General features: G+C 39.6%; 1 protein-coding gene across 3 annotated transcripts in view; it reads left to right on the forward strand.

Annotated features, from left to right (window-relative positions):
* Positions 1–16,007, forward strand: part of LOC121896710 (A-kinase anchor protein 13-like) — a 171,086-nt gene that overhangs the window by 125,044 nt on the left and 30,035 nt on the right. For all 3 annotated transcript variants that reach the window (XM_042410646.1, XM_042410648.1, XM_042410647.1), the window contains exons 17-22: positions 2,595–2,654; positions 2,905–3,085; positions 7,871–7,979; positions 9,650–9,692; positions 9,997–10,108; positions 14,976–15,138. In XM_042410646.1, the coding sequence (XP_042266580.1) occupies positions 2,595–2,654; positions 2,905–3,085; positions 7,871–7,979; positions 9,650–9,692; positions 9,997–10,108; positions 14,976–15,138 (668 nt within the window). The remainder of the gene's footprint in view (positions 1–2,594; positions 2,655–2,904; positions 3,086–7,870; positions 7,980–9,649; positions 9,693–9,996; positions 10,109–14,975; positions 15,139–16,007) is intronic.

The following is a 16,007-nucleotide window of genomic DNA, read 5'->3' on the forward strand; positions in this document are numbered from 1 at the left end:
TAGGACTGAGGGTGCTGAAGTGAGGGTGGAAAGGGAAAAATCCTCTTTGATTCACTCTAATATGGTGTAGCGAGATGTGTCAGCTCCAGCACAGCACTACTTATCAACATCTCGGCAGTTGCTTGGGCTGGAGGGAAACATCTGACTAAAAATCAGTTATTTTTGATGATAAATATAAAAAATGACAGCATGATTTGTAGATGAATTGTGTATTTCTGCTGTATTTATAACAGCAGTTTAATAACAGAGGTCTTTTTGTCAACTGAATTCATTGACTTCAACATCTTTATGTCCTTCCTTTTTATATATTATAGATATATGACATATATTATATTACACTTTAGAAAATGCACAAATGGTTTTGCAGAATAACATATTACTCAGAAAATGTAAGGATTATTGAAAATAATGAACAAGGGAGCAGATGTAGGGTAAATCCTTTAATATCAGAAGTACCTCAGTCTGTTGTTGGCTCAGCTTCTTCTCTTAGATTGACCATCATCAGTTATAATATCAGGATCAAATACACAAAACATCACACATGAGTGTGTGTTGTTTGCAGCTGATAACATTTAGGAATCCATCAAGGTTACCTCTTTGTTGCACTGGAAAAGTGGAAAAAGGGAAGCAGCTATGAGATGATAGAATGCATGTTAATACTGTAACATACAGCATACCATCACATTGAGTCAACAGGACTCAAAGGTATCAATTCTTAATTCATCTATAAGTTGATTTAATGCTCTGAAATCAAAGGCAGAAACCTGGGTTTTGAGATGTCAAGAACAGGACTCTTTGCCATCTGTACTGTTGTTCAAACATCATTTCAACATAGTTCAGACATACAATGCTGCGGAAAGTTTGTCAACCCTTTAGAATTTGCTCTATTTCTGTATACATATGACCTAAACTACATTTGATCAGAATTCCATGCAAGTCCTAAAACTAGATAAAGGGACATCAGTTAAACAAATGAGACAAAAACCTTACACTTGCTCATTTATTGAGGAAAAAGATCCAATGTTACATATTTGTGCATGGCAGAAGTATGTGAACCTCTAGAATTATTTATTTAAAGGGGAAATTAGAGTCGGGTGTTTCAATCAATGGGAGGACAATTAAGTGTGAGTCTGGGAGACCCTGCCTTATTTAAAGAAGAGAAATCTGGGTCTATCAAGTCTGAGCTTCACGTCACAGGTTTGTGGAAGTGTGTCATGGCTCAAACAAAGGAGATTTCTGAGGACCTTAGAAAAAGAGTTGTTGATGCTCACCAAGCTGGAAAGGATTACAAAACCATTTCTAAAGAGTTTGGACTCCACCAGTCAATTGTCAGGCAGATTGTGTACAAATTTAAGGCATCCAGCACCATTGTTGCCCTCCCCAGGAGTGGTCGAACAACAAAGATCACACCAAGAGCAGGCGTGTAATAGTCTGGGAGGCCACAACGGACCTGGAATAACATCTAGGAAACTAAAGGCCTCTCATGCAGTGGCTACAGTCAATGTATATGAGTCCACTATCAGGAGAACATTGAACATGAATGGTGTGCATGGCAGAGTTGCAAGGAAAAATGTCACTTCTCTCCATAAAGAACATTGCTGCCGTCTTTGCTCAAGACAAACCATAGGATAAGCCAGAAGGTGATTGGAACAATGTTCTGTGGATGGATGAGACCAAAATTGAACTTTTTGGTTTGAATGAGAAGCGTTATGTTTGGTGATGAGCAAACACTGCATTCCAGCATAAGAACCTTAACCCATCTGTGAAACATGGTGGTGGTAGTATCATGGTTTGGGCTTACTTTGCTGCCTCTGGACCAGGAACTATGAATGGAACTATGAGTTCTGAGTTGTACCAGCACATTCTATAGGAAAATATCAAGGTATCCGCCTGTGAACCGAAGCTCAACAAAAGTGGGTCATGGAGTAAGACAACGAGCCTAAACACACAAGTCGTTCTACCAAAGAATGGTTAAAGCAGAAGAAAGATAATGTTTTGGAGTGGTTAAGTCAAAATCCTGACCTTAATCCTAAAGAAATGCTGTGGAAGGACCTGAGTCGGGCAATTCATGCAAAGAAGCCCACAACATCCCTGAGTTAACACTGTTCTGTAAGGACGAATGGCCTAAAATTCCTCCAAGCTGATGTGCAGGGCTGATAAACAGTTACTGGAAACATTTGGTTGAAGTTATTGCTGCAAAAGGGGGTCACACCAGTTACTGAAAGAAAGGGTTCACATACTTTTGCCTCACACAAATATGTAGGATTGGATCATTTTCCTTAATAAATAAATTAAAAAGTTTATTATTTGTCTCATTTGTTTAATTGGGTTCACTTTATCTAGTTTTAGGACTTGTAAATATCTGATCATGTTTTAGGTCATATTTATGTAGAAATACAGAAAATTCAAAAGGGTTCACAAATTTTCAAGCAGCGCTGTATCTCTCATCTAAAACATCATTGTGTCATCATCATTAATCCTCCTGCGTATCATTCTTGATTTGAAACATTCCTTTCATCAACCATCTAATCATTTCTTTCTCCCACATCTTCCATCATCCATCCTTCATCTGTCTATCTCTCCCATGTCTCCAGTATGAGTTGGTGTCCATCCAACCTGCTTCATCCTGATCAAGAGCAAATAGACAACAGAAGGTAAACAGTACAGGTCAAACTGCTGATAATGTGCTGAAGAAACCTGCTCCTATTTGCATTTCTGAAGGATTGTTTAAATACAAAACATACTCCAAAGATGGTCAAGTGTGTACAACACGTCATCTTCAAATAAAATGTAGTATGAACACATTCAGAGATCTAGAAAAGCATTCTGTATGGCACAACAGCATGTAAAGGACATGATAAAATGCAGTCAGTTATATGTTTTGCCTTTTCTCCTTCCACACAGCTACAGTCTGGAGGGTCTGGTGGTGGAGAGCGAAGCGGTCCAGGCAGCATGCCCCAGTCTCAGTGATCAAGAGGAGAGGACCAGCGGGAGGAGTTTACGCCTGGACGGCCAGCATAGAGGCTCGCTGGTCTCCCTCACTGAGGAGGAACAAGAAGGAGATGGAATCCGCATTGATAATCAGGTATGTGTCTGGACATATGGACATAGTCACAGTGACATCACCCAGTGGTTTGTGGACTGCAGTTTTGAAGCCTTGAGTTTAGCGATTTGACCATCGCCATCTTGGATTTCACCATCACCATGTTTGATTTTTGGAGCCAGAAGTGACCGTATTTGGACGAGAGGGTGGAGCTGACCAGCAGAGCTAGCTGCTAGCTTGGTCAGCATGGTGCGTTTACGATCTATGGTTAACGGTGATAATGCTAATGGTAATTTCCGCTAGCGAAAAACAGGCCTACAACCATTAGAACAAAATGTGCTCACCAGAAAAAATGAACATCTGACTCCTTAGAGGGCCTTTTATCACAACCAAACTCTGAACAAGACTTGTTTAGGCAACCAAAATGTTACAATTAACTTTAATGAAGTTAATTGTGAAATTGTGAAATAGCAGCAGCTACACCTATACTCTGTGTATCCTGGGTTACACCATTGTTACAGTACGTAATCAATGTTGTCACTGTGGTAGTAACTTGTCAATCACAATGTAGCCATGCCCTAAAGCGTGTGGTGCTTTATCATCTATTTTACTCTAAATGGGGCCATAATTTACAAAATGAACATCATGATGCATTGAAGAAGACTTGATACTAGAGATGGAGACCATACACTTATTAGGAAAGTGTTTACTGAGATAATAAATCAAGTGAGAAGTGGGGTTGTATTCTCATAGACTTCTATACAATCAGACTTCTTTTTGCAGCCAGTGAAGTCGCCCCTTGCTGGCCATTAGAAAGAATGCAGGTTTGAGGCACTTCCGAATTGGCTACACTTTTCAGACCAGGAGCTACCCGCTTGGTTCTGACATGTACTGTATATACTTGTGAGAAAAAGTTTGAAGGAATGATTGCCTCGGGGAAATCCTCTTTCAATGTTCATATGCACACCTGACTGTTGTTTTTTTTTTTTAAAAAAAAAACAACAGTCTTGAGCAATTGTGAACCTGTCATATAAATCTGTTTTTAAAGTTAATGTTTCAAGTTTCAAGTTTATTTTATTTATATAGCACTTCAAAAAGCAAACAGGGTTTGCACCAAAGTGCTTCACAAAGACAGACATATGTATACACATACAAGTATAAGGACATATATGTACATAACAGATGTTATGAAAATAAAGTATGATTAATATAGAAACAAATTTAAACTCAATTTAAATTCCAAGAAATCAGATAGAAATAAAAACAGATTCAACACAATTAAAAGCAAGAGAATAACAATGGGTCTTAAAATGCATCTTAAAAGCACAGACAGACTCAGCCTGTCTATTCCAAAGCCAAGGAACCACTACAGTAAAAGCCCTGTTACAGCCAACATACCACGGTGGGAGGATCTGAGGGGACTGGTGGTGCTGTGTGGGATCTGGGGTGAGAAGTTCTGAGATATATGTAGGGGCAAGAGCATGGATTAGTTGTAAACAGGAAATTGTAGCCTGAGAGAGTTACAGTAGTCCAGCTGGGATTATATTAGTGCATGAATGACTCTTTTTAAGTCAGAGGGTGAGAGGAAATGCCTAATTTTGGAGATGGTTCTGAGTTGGAAGAAGCTGGACCTGACAACGGAATTTACCTGCCTGTTGAAATTTAGATCACTATCATATATAACACCCAGGTTCTTAGCATGTGGTCTGATGTAGGCGGAAAGGTGATTGAGCTTCTTGGCAGTAACAGTGGTATGATGTGGTGGGCTATCAAGTAGGATCGCTGTCTTGTCCTCGTTTAACTGAAGGAAGTTTTGAGCCTGTCTTGGAGACAGTTTTGTAATTGGGTTACATTTGCCTGATTTTGGGAATTGAGGGGGAGGTAGATCTGAGTATCATCAGGGTAGCAGTGAAAAGAGATGTAATTGGTTTAGATAATTCTTCCCAATGGGACCATGTAAACACAGAAAAGAAGTGGACCTAAAACTGAACCCTGCAGAATCCCTCATGAAATATTTGCAGGTGTTGAGGATGAGCTTCCAGTGGAAACAGTGAATTGTCTGTTTAAAATGTAAGAGTGGAACCAATCAAGGGTGGTTCCAGAAATGCCAACCCATTGTGTCAAGCAATACAGGAGAACTGTGTGGTTGACAGAGTCAAAAGCTGCAGATCTAGATCTAGAAGAGATCTAGAAGAATTAAGATAAGCATGTACTGACATCTGCAGCACAGAGGAGGTCATTTGTTACTCTTAGGAGAGCTGTCTCTGTGCTGCAGTGTTGGCGGAACCCTAACTGGAATTTCTCAAAAATATTGGTTTGGTTTAAAATGGACAGAATCTGATTAAAAACAACCTTTTCTAAAACCTTAAATTAGAAAGAAAGCTTAGAAATTAGCCTAAAATTATTTGGAAGAGCCAGGTCAAGACCAGGTTTCTTAAGGAGTGGGTGAACTATGGCATGTTTAAACAAGATGGGACTGCACCTGTGGCTAAAGAACTGTTAAAAATCTTCAGTATGCTAGGACCAACTGCTGCAAGTGACTGTTTTAGGAGCTTTATTGGAATTATATCAAGCTGACAGCTAGTGGGTTTCATGCCTGCCATTATGCAACCAAGCAGGGATAAAAGGACAGGGTGGAAATTATTAAAAGCAGGAGGGTCGTCAACAGTCAGTGAGAAATCTTTGATAGGGTGCAAGATATTTGACCTAAGGCCGTATTCAGACCAAATGAGGCGGTGCAGAAAAAAAGCCAGTTGTCCCATTCATTTGAAAGGGGGTAGTACATTTCGGCTGCTGCTGTGCTGCACCGGACTACAGCTGGAAAGTCGAGCCATAGTCAGTTTTTGGAGAAACGCAACTCAACTCACTGCGGCTGAAAGCTGCAGTGGCCAATCACAGCCGGAGATCAGACTGAGCTGTAAGCTCTGCCATGAGGGAGTAAAAAGACAATACTAGAAGGAGGGGAGCACATTTCTCTTCACTTGATAACATTAAAAGTGAAGTTACACTTTGCTATCGGCCTCCTGACTCATGTTAAAAAAGACGAGAGAAAAAGAGAGAGAGAGAGAGAGAGAGAGAGAGAGAGCAGCTGTGGTCGAGCGAGCTGGAGAGTGAATGAAGAGAGGGAGCGCTGGTAGTGAGAAAGCTGGTGAATCAGATCAATAAAACGTTGTTTTCTGATTGTTTCACAGCAGTTACGTCCTAGAGCACAAGTAAACAAGTCCACACACCCACACACCTCCACTCCTGCACCTCTGCAGCGGTGGGCAACACCACCCGATTTGGTCTGAATACAGTCAAATGCTGTCAATTTTGTTTAGAAATATTTGAATTGCTCACAGCCTATTTAAGAAGAATTTGTAGTGGAGCAGCAGAGGGGTTAACTACAGAGTTTATGGTGCTTAACAGGATCCTGGAGTTATGACTTCTCTCGGTCATGATATCTGAGAGTTATTTTGCTTTTGCATCTTTAACAGAGGATTGGTACTTGATTAGAAGCTCCTTATGCATTTCATAGGAGACATGCAGTCGGTCTTTTATCCACTTACGGTCTGCTTTCTGGCAATCCCCTCTAATAGAGCATGTGGATTCCTTCAGCCAAGGGTCTGCATTAGTCCTCCTATTTCTGGTCATAAAAGGGGCAATAGAGTCTAGGATGGACAGACAAGACTTGTGGAAGAGGTCTGTTAGTTCATCAGTGTTTAAACGGGTAGAGGAGGATTCAATAACTGGGACTGTGGAATCAGCACTATAGACACTGGAAAACGGGCTGGGTGTGGTAGAGTTGATTATACGGGAGCGAGTTGGGGCAGGCAGTTTTGGTATGGATAGAGGAAGCTGAGTATCAAATAAAATAACATTGTGTTCAGACACACAGATGTCGTATAGAACAAAATTGCTAAGCAAAAGTTCAAAGGAAAGGACTAAATTGAGCATATGATTTTAACATGTATTGGGCAGGTCACAGATTGCATTCTCAATTAAAAGAGTCAATAAGATGCAAAAAATCAGTAGCCAATGTATTAGAAGGACAGCATAAAGCACTTGTATATTAAAATCACCTAAAATTAAAACCCTGTCATATCTTGACATGACAACAGAAAGGAACTCAGAAAATTCACTAAGAAAGGCTGTGTTCTGATTCGGTGGTCTATAGACTATAATACACAATACAGGTAATTTACCATTTAGCACAAATCCCAGAAATTCAAAAGTAGAGAAAGCACCAAAGGAAGCAGGAGAGCAAGTTAAAATACTCCTATACATTAAAGCAACACCACCACTGTGACCAGAAAGCATGGGCTGATGCAGATATGCATAATCAGGAGGTGTGGCCTCTATTAGTTTCCATGACAAAAAAAATATCCAGCTTATTGGAAGAGATGATGTCTTGCACTCTGGATGGCATTGTTTCACAAGGTCTATGTGGGGGTAAGAACACACATTAGGAAGATCACCAAGCTTTGGAAAGCATTGCCTATGCTTTTCTACATATTTCAGTCTTTCTTACATACCAGAGTTCCATCAAAAACCTATTAGGTCCATTTATTTTGTGAGCAGCTTCCAGGCAGCAGCTCAGTGGTGGGCAAAGACTTTTACTTTTCCACTCCAATTGCGTTTGTACAATGTAGAAATGTTAAAAAGTACCATACGTCTCCCAAAATGAAACTTTCTAAATCTATCATATGAATATGGATGTGTTGCATTTTGGTTGAACACTTGGGCTTTTGGATCGTCAACTACTGTATACATCTTCAGGTTGAATTTGTGTTTGTTTCATTTATTTTAACTTATTTTGTCCACTTGTGTTTGTCTGTGTGTTTTTAGACATCTCGCCAGGTCCTGTCTATGGCAACCCACTGTCCTGCCATGTTCCATCATCAAACCCTCACCAAATCCATCTCAATGGTTGCCATCAGTCACCAGGATGTAGATGGTGAGTTAAAATCATTCTCCTTCATTTGGTGGATTTTTATTCTTTTCTTCTTCTCATTATCTTTCATTTCACTTCACTTGTGGTTTTGAATTTTGATGTATTATCCATCTCTTGCAATTAAATTGCGCTTTCTATTTCCTGTTCCTCCTGCTACTCCCCTTGCTACACCCTTTAGTGACTGGATTTCCTCGATCAAAGCGCCGAATCAGCTTCTCCCTCAGTATCTCCCCGCTCCTCCCCAAAAATAGACACTTCTTTTCTATTGGCACTTCCTACAGTGAAGAGGAAGAGGGGGGAGGGAGTAAGTACGATTAATTTAGAATGCCTGTCATGGCTGTTGTCCTGTGTTTCCTCCCTCAGTGTGGTGTCCTGTAACGCTGCTCGACCAAAATAAGTGCTCACTAAACGTAGTCACCTCCCTAGAGCCACAGAATCAGAATGGACAAACAAGGCACCTCCTTGCAACTCCTCAGCTTTTTACACCTAAAACTACAAGCATCTTTGGACGTTAAGAGTTCAGGGGTGTCTGTTCTGTCCATTTTAATTTTTCCCATTCCAAACATATGGTAACTGACCTCTGTCTATCCTTTAATACTCCCTGCTTTGTACAAGTGGCCGCTATCAAAATGCTACTTAATAATAATAATGCTACTTGGTCCTTTTACTAAAATGAAATTACTTCTAGACCTTTATTGACATCTAAACCTTAAAACATTCAAATCGCCTTACCTTTAAAGGAATATTCTGACATTTTAGAAAAATACAATCATTTGCTGTCTGACCAATATAGTGTTAACCCCAGCACCAAGAACAGAAGCAGGGGGACACAGCTAGACGTGTTCTGTCACAAATGAAAATATATACTTTCAAACTATTTTGAAGCTCTTATTCAACTTAGTTATTTTACTTTTCAAATCAAACAATAAAAGAGACAAAATCACAAACACATTATGATAAGAACACACACAACCATCCAACCTCCTCTAAAAATGCTCCATACTACTCTACCCTACCTACTCCCGACTACTCTACTCTATCCAAAGCCCACAATGTCCCCCAATAGTAAAAGCTAAAGCAAAGCTAACAGTGAGATTGAGTTTATGAGCAGTCTTCACATTCAGAGCACCTAGGCTGCTTTCCATTCTGCTAATTTATGCTTCCTCCCATCCTCACTCCTCCATCCTGCAGCCGTGACCTGGAAATCGTTCTCCCTTCGCCATCATCAAGGGTCTATCAATCCCTTAAATGCACCTTGTAGGAGACAAAGAGCAAGTAGAGAGCAGGCTCCTGTAAGAGCTTAGAGGGAGGAATCACAGCTGTATCCCCTGCAGATGTTTTTTACTGGACGGCAACACCCCTTTGATCAAATGTCTTTATTGATTGGTCTTTATCGATTGGTCTTTATTTGTATGGCTGACCTGATGGGACAGTAATCAGTCGGGCTGTTGTGGAAACAGCTTTAATGTACCTGATTGTAATACAGTAGATCAGGAAAACTACCTACCTATTGCTTATGCCCACATTGAAGCTGATAACTGATCCCTTGTCTTGTTGCCTCAACATTCAGTTTGACCAGATTTCTTGAAGGTATCATTGAAACATCACTGCCATACAGTATAGCAGCTGTGTTAGTCTGATCAGATGGTGTCTGTCCTGTCTGCTTCCTACAGGGGCCAGCTCATTCTCCAGTAACTCTGGATCACTTGAATACAGGTAAGAAAGGAAAGTGATTAAGCTAATTTTGTTTTACTGTTAGTAATGTTTCTATTATTAACTGGAATTATGCTTTTAAACCTCACTCTTAAGCAGAAAAAGATTTCACTGTCAAATTGTACTTTACTGTATTTTCATCTGTTAAAAAAAGCAATCAACACACTGTACACCAACACATGCACTGTCTCTTGTAGTAAGTATTCAAATTGGCAGACTTTTCTCATAATTTCCATTCCACTCCTCATTGCTACAGAATGTGTGTCAAAACAGAAATGGTTTCATAATGGCTCTTTGTGTTTGTCAGTATTTCAGAGGAGGAGCCAGGCCCGCTGCGGAGCGAAACTGAGGGAAAAGGAGGTGCCAAAATCAGTCGGACATTTAGCTACCTCCGCAGCAAGATGAGCAAGAAAGGAAAGGTAATAAAACCCACAACAAATGAAAGCAGCGTACATGCACAAGCAAAATTCACACTGACCAATATCTTAAGGAAATATTAGGCAGTCCCTGACATGGCAGTCAGTACAATGACTTGAGACTGACGGTCATATTTGGTCATTCTTATTTGTCATGTTAGTGCTGTGTGTCATAGTGTGGACTTTTTTTGGTATTTGAAACCATATTTATATTTTTTATACACCAGAATTGTTCTTGGTAAAGCAGGATACCTAGTGACCTAGTGTTTTGCTTATTGCATTGTTGGTTGCTTCTGTGGACAGAGACGCTAAACGCAAGTCAAGGAGTTAGTGTGGATTGAAGGGATAAAGTGCACTTATGCGCTGCTCACATCTCACCTACTATGTGGATTCCCGGTGAGAGTGAGTTTGGGCTTTTAGGGACGGGTGAAAGTGCACCGCTGTAAAGGAAAGGGGTGCACTGGATTTATAACACAAGACAAAACGAGATGTGCAGTATGTGAATTATGTGCAGTGAACACACACACACACACACACACACGTGTTACATCTACCCTCCTGTGTGTGTGTGTGTGTGTGTGTGTGTGTGTGTGTATGTGTGTGTGTGCTTGCAACTGAGTTAACCTTTTTAGCCCTGACATTTGTTCTGATAGTTTAAATCATTATTATATAATCATATTATGGAAATCTATATCTTATCTAGTAGGTCTCTTTTTCCCATTAGATCAAGGAAATCTAATGCACAGAAAATAGGGCTACAGTTCATTTTAGATGAAGTTGATTCTTAGAACTCATGAATCTGAATCTCATGAATCATGAATCATTTCCTCTCACATTTAAAATTATTCTAATAATAGTACTTGAATAATCATGAGAATAATCAGAGATATACTCAATAGCCTTAATAACATGTCTGGCATAAGACATCAATAGTGACAGGAGGAGGCTCGGTCTTACTGTGTCACTGCGTTATGTGTATCATGTTTGCGTAATCAGCTGTCAATTTCCTCCTAAATAATCACTGATTACTTTAAGTGACTTGTGAAACTTCCATTCTGTCATAACGCTGTGGCCAGCAAGGTTAATTACGGAAAGCAACAGTGAAGTTGTTTTCACACCTAACATGTTTGTTTCAGTTCAGTTGAACTCTGAAGTGAAAGCTGTTAATCAAACTCTTGTGCAGGCCAAACAGCTGGGCTGAGACAGCTTGAAAAGCTTTCAGACGGACTCTTGTGTGGCTCATGTGATTCCCACCACATGTCAACATCTATTGTGGTAATAGATGTATGATTTTAGTATTTCAATTTAAAACTTAAGCGCCATTAAATTCTGCTGATCATGAGAACCATTAAGAATATAATCTCCTAAGTAGTCTGTAGCCTGATGATGCAGGATGACATCACCAAAATGAATGAGTTACCTGTCAGTCACACACACATCATACATAACAGAGCATCTTTGTTTTCATTGGTCTGGATCATGTGAACTGAACTACAGGTGTAAAATGTTAACAGTGTAAATGCGAAATGCACAAGTTTTGAATATTTAAAAGAAGAAGAGATACAAAATAAAACTGGATTTTGATTTCTGCAGAATATTTATTTACAGTTTTTGTCCAACATGTTCTTCCTCCTGCCAGCATTGCTAATGCCATAGTTTCATAGACACATTTGGGATTATTTTCCACTTCTTAATATGATTTCAGGTTAGTTTTAAGTTTGCTGGGGTGTTTCATTTTTGCATCATAAATAATCCAACTCTTAAACTATTTCAACTTTTTAAAAAGGTTCTTTAAAAGTTTTTGACACATTTAAAGTCGTTTAAAAACATTCCCCCTCCCCCGCAAACTAAAAGTAGAGGTGAAGCTCAATACATACAAACATATATGTATGTATATATACATATGTAACAGAACAGAATACACTATAGACTAAGATAAATAAGAATATTTTTAAGCTTAAGCCTCTAAAACTACAATGATAAAAGTTGAAATAAAATAAAAGAAATAAAAGTTGATGAAAAATGTGATGCATACAGTGTAATTCACTAAAATCTGTAATCTACTATCAACACCTAATGGTGCCTAATAAAAGATTATTCACCATTTCTGTCAACAACATTTTTGATAGAATCATATGTTTTGGGTACATGCTGAACGGTAGCTTTAAGACGATGACAAGAATTCTGCAAAACACTGCAGACAGACAAGGTGCCGTGAAAGAGGAACTTCCAGTGATCTGTGTGTTGATGTACTGATGTCTGCTAGCTCACTTCCTGATTTTAAAGCAGACAGACGTGCAGCAGCAGCTTGTACACAATAATTCAATCTAAAAGACAGCAACAGGATGCTCAGACAAGCAGACAGACAGAAAGAGAAAGAAATCCACCTAGACGGGATTCACAAGTGTTGGACAGAGTGATAGAAAAAGTGAGAGACAGGCAGACAGACAGACAGACAGACAGACAGACAGAGTGGAGAGACAGACAGGAGAAAGACAGAGACAGGAAAAAAGTAAAAGAAACAAGCTGATGTCAGCCATGCTGAGTAAGAGGTTCAATCGCTCTGTAAAGTGGAGAGGAGAAACCAGATCGGATGAGGTAAGAGAATGGTAGTGTGTGTGTCTGTGTGTGTGTTTGTGTGTGTTTTTGCTACCTCTTTGAGACCTTTTCTGGTATAAACACCGATCTGTCAGGACCAGTAGTCCTCATGGGCACCAAAGCCCGGTCCTAATGAGGCAAAATGTCATTTCTGAGGTTCTGGTTAAAGCTGGGGTAGGTAGTGTTCTGGAAAAGGCAAAAAACGCATGTGAAAAGTGTAGAGATAACTTCTGTTGTGATTTGATGCTATATAAATAAAATTGAATTTAATTGAAATTGAAAAAAAAAAGCCAGAATTTGAAAATGAAGCCCTCCTCCTGCAGCTCTCCCCCCTTTCCTCTCTGTCCTAAGCCCCTCCCACCAGACAAATACAGGCATATGCATGTGTTTCATACGCACACGCAACACAACTATACTACAACACTCACTCACACAAACACAAACTTTAGTAAATGGTAAACAGGACCGCCTCACACCTGTTTAAAGTCTGTGTCTCATCTCCCTGCTTGAATTCGAGTGATATTGCCTTTCACTGCTGGGAGCGGAATTCACTTCCATTGAAAGTCTCTCTCTCTCTCTCCGGCGTTGTTGATAAGATTATGCGCTGTTGAGTTGTTGACTATCGTCCAGCAATGGTTATTCTGTTTTCTGTTGAAATTCTTGTCTTTTTCTTCTCTCCTTCTGCAATTCATGGAGTCCTGTTACTTCCTATTTGTCGGTATCCCACTGCTCACCTGGCCTCCAAACTTTCTGTGTCATGTGCACAGAGTGTGCGCAGACAGGCAGGCAGGCAGGTAGGTAGGTTGACAGACAGGTAGCAATTCGACGGACTTATTACAGCTCTGGGCCAGCTACAGATATTGGATATTTTTTATTGTCAGAGCATTTGGTTTATTAATTGCTGTTGGGATGTACAGAGAAATTAAACAAATATAACAGAAAAGGCTTACATTACATCACAATACATGACCTACCCTTGCTTTAAGGTTAGGGTTAAGGTGTGAATTGAGGTCAGGTTAAGGTTAGGTTAACATTAGGGTTTGGGTTAGGCTGTCCACCATGAATGGAAGTCAATGTCATGTCAACAAGGATAGCTGTGCTCTGTGTGATTGTGTGTGTGTGTCTGCGTGTCATGACAAATGTCACAAATGTCAGAACAAATATAGCATGAACTTCCTGACACACTGAAACCCTGCTCACCATGTTTTGTGCAGTTTTGTCTGGAAATTCCACAGGGCATAAACATAGAAAAAATAGTGTTCTACAAGTTGTTTCAAGTTGAATTAGCATCTACTTGCTAATGCTACTACTGCCGAAATATTTGGGATGATGGAAAGTATGAGTCACAATTGTGTGAGTTAGGTGTCTGTCTGCATTGTTTTTGAATCATTCTCTCAGCAATGTCTTTACCGCTGGTTTGCTTACAAGTTTCATTTTCCGTTGATGCTGTAACTAAGCAACCAAACTATTACGTTTATACCAGATCAGACAGGATAATACCATAGTAGTGTTACCAATGGAACATGTACTTATTTTATCATTAAAGTGTGAGTATGAATATGAATGTGGGTGTGAATGTGAAAACTCAAAACTACTACAATCATCAATACATGTGTCGTGACATTTCTATTTATTGCTGAAGTGATCACTGGATTCATGAATTAAGTTCTGTTTAAAACAGTTGAAAAGGAATTAAAAAGTTTCATGTTATCATGGATATTCATGATTCCCAGATGATGATTTTTGTAGCTGCAGGAAGATCAATATCACGATATTCATGGTTCCCAGATGATCATGAATACATGTCATACAGCTTCTAGTATTTTCAGTTCTGGTTATTAAAAGCACAAACAAAACAGTTCATGACTGTGAGATGCTTCACTGCTGTGTGTTACAGTTCCTGGTTCCTGTGTCACAGTAGCAACTTCAGCCATGTGGATTTGTTGTTGTGTTGTCGATTTAATTTGCATAAAATAGAAAAACCTCTGCCATCATGGTGTCAGGACTAAAGTTTCATGAGATTTTGTCATACTGCTTAGGCAGTGATAGCTAACACTGTATATCCAGGCATAATAGGCCATTGTGGGTAATGTTGTTAAGTACTGAGCAGGACTGCTTTATGATAAAGCACTTTGAATTATGAAAGTATTTAAATAATGTGATTATACAAAAACATATATAACTGCTTATTTAGTGTATAAACATATTCTCAGCTGAATTTCCTGACTGTTTACTATATTGATTATCTGTATCTCTCCTTTATTGCTTCCAGGAGAAGGAGAAGGAGAGGAGAGGAGAGAAGGAACGAGAGAGTAAGGAGAGAGAAAAGAAGACTGCAAATGGTCATCTCTTCATCCCAGTCAGTCCCTCTCCTTCCACTGCCTGTCAGCACTGTATCAAACCTCTACACAATAAGGACGCCTTCCTCTGCAACAGTAAGACAAACTCTTTGTCTTTTCTCCTCTTCTTTCTTCCTACTTTGTCCTTGCTCTGAGGACCAAACAAGGTTTCTTCTTCCCCTCTCTCTCTCATTTTAACTTTCTCTCCCTTCTTCCTTATTTTCTTCCTCTTTTCTTTCCCTCCTCCCTTCTTCCTCTTTTTATTCCTCCTCCTCCTCCTCTGCGGCCACCTCTTTTTCTTAAGTCGTTTCACAATGGCATCTCTCTCTCATTTCCATTTATCTCTTGGGAATCTAACCACCGATGCTACAATCAAATTAACACTCAACTGAATTATAACACTGAACATCGGACTGAGATGGTGTTTTTGATTGAGCTTTGTGTGTGTGTTCTGTTTATTCAGTTCTTAGTCTGACTTGCTTGCTCTCTCTAACTTCATACTGCTTTTTGACTTTTAATCAAAGTGCACCTCAGGGCAGAGTTGAAAGGATGATTATCATCATCTCATATTAATTAATAATAATACAGTTTCAACTGTATACAGAATGGTTTTCAAGATAAAGATAAAAGGTGTTAGAGAACTGAAACCACACTACAGAGACAGGATATTAAATGAAATATTAAAAGCACTGTTGATGGGTGCAGTGGTGGATGTGTTTGAGGAGAGAGTTCCAGAAGGAGGGGGTGGCTATAGAGAAGACCCTGTCAGCCTTGGTCTGGTGTTGGATGATGATGGGACAGGAGACTGGTCTCACATGGTGTGGGCATGAGTGTCAGTGAGGTAGGCCTCACTAGTTGTGGAGGGCTTTGAGAGTGAAGAGAAGGACCTTGAATCGAATAAAATTCATTCATTTTGACAGCCCTAATCATAGTCCGTGGAAGGATTAACTCTAAGATTAACTATA

Source organism: Thunnus maccoyii, chromosome 5 (assembly GCF_910596095.1).
Source record: "Thunnus maccoyii chromosome 5, fThuMac1.1, whole genome shotgun sequence".
Classification (NCBI taxonomy): domain Eukaryota; kingdom Metazoa; phylum Chordata; class Actinopteri; order Scombriformes; family Scombridae; genus Thunnus; species Thunnus maccoyii.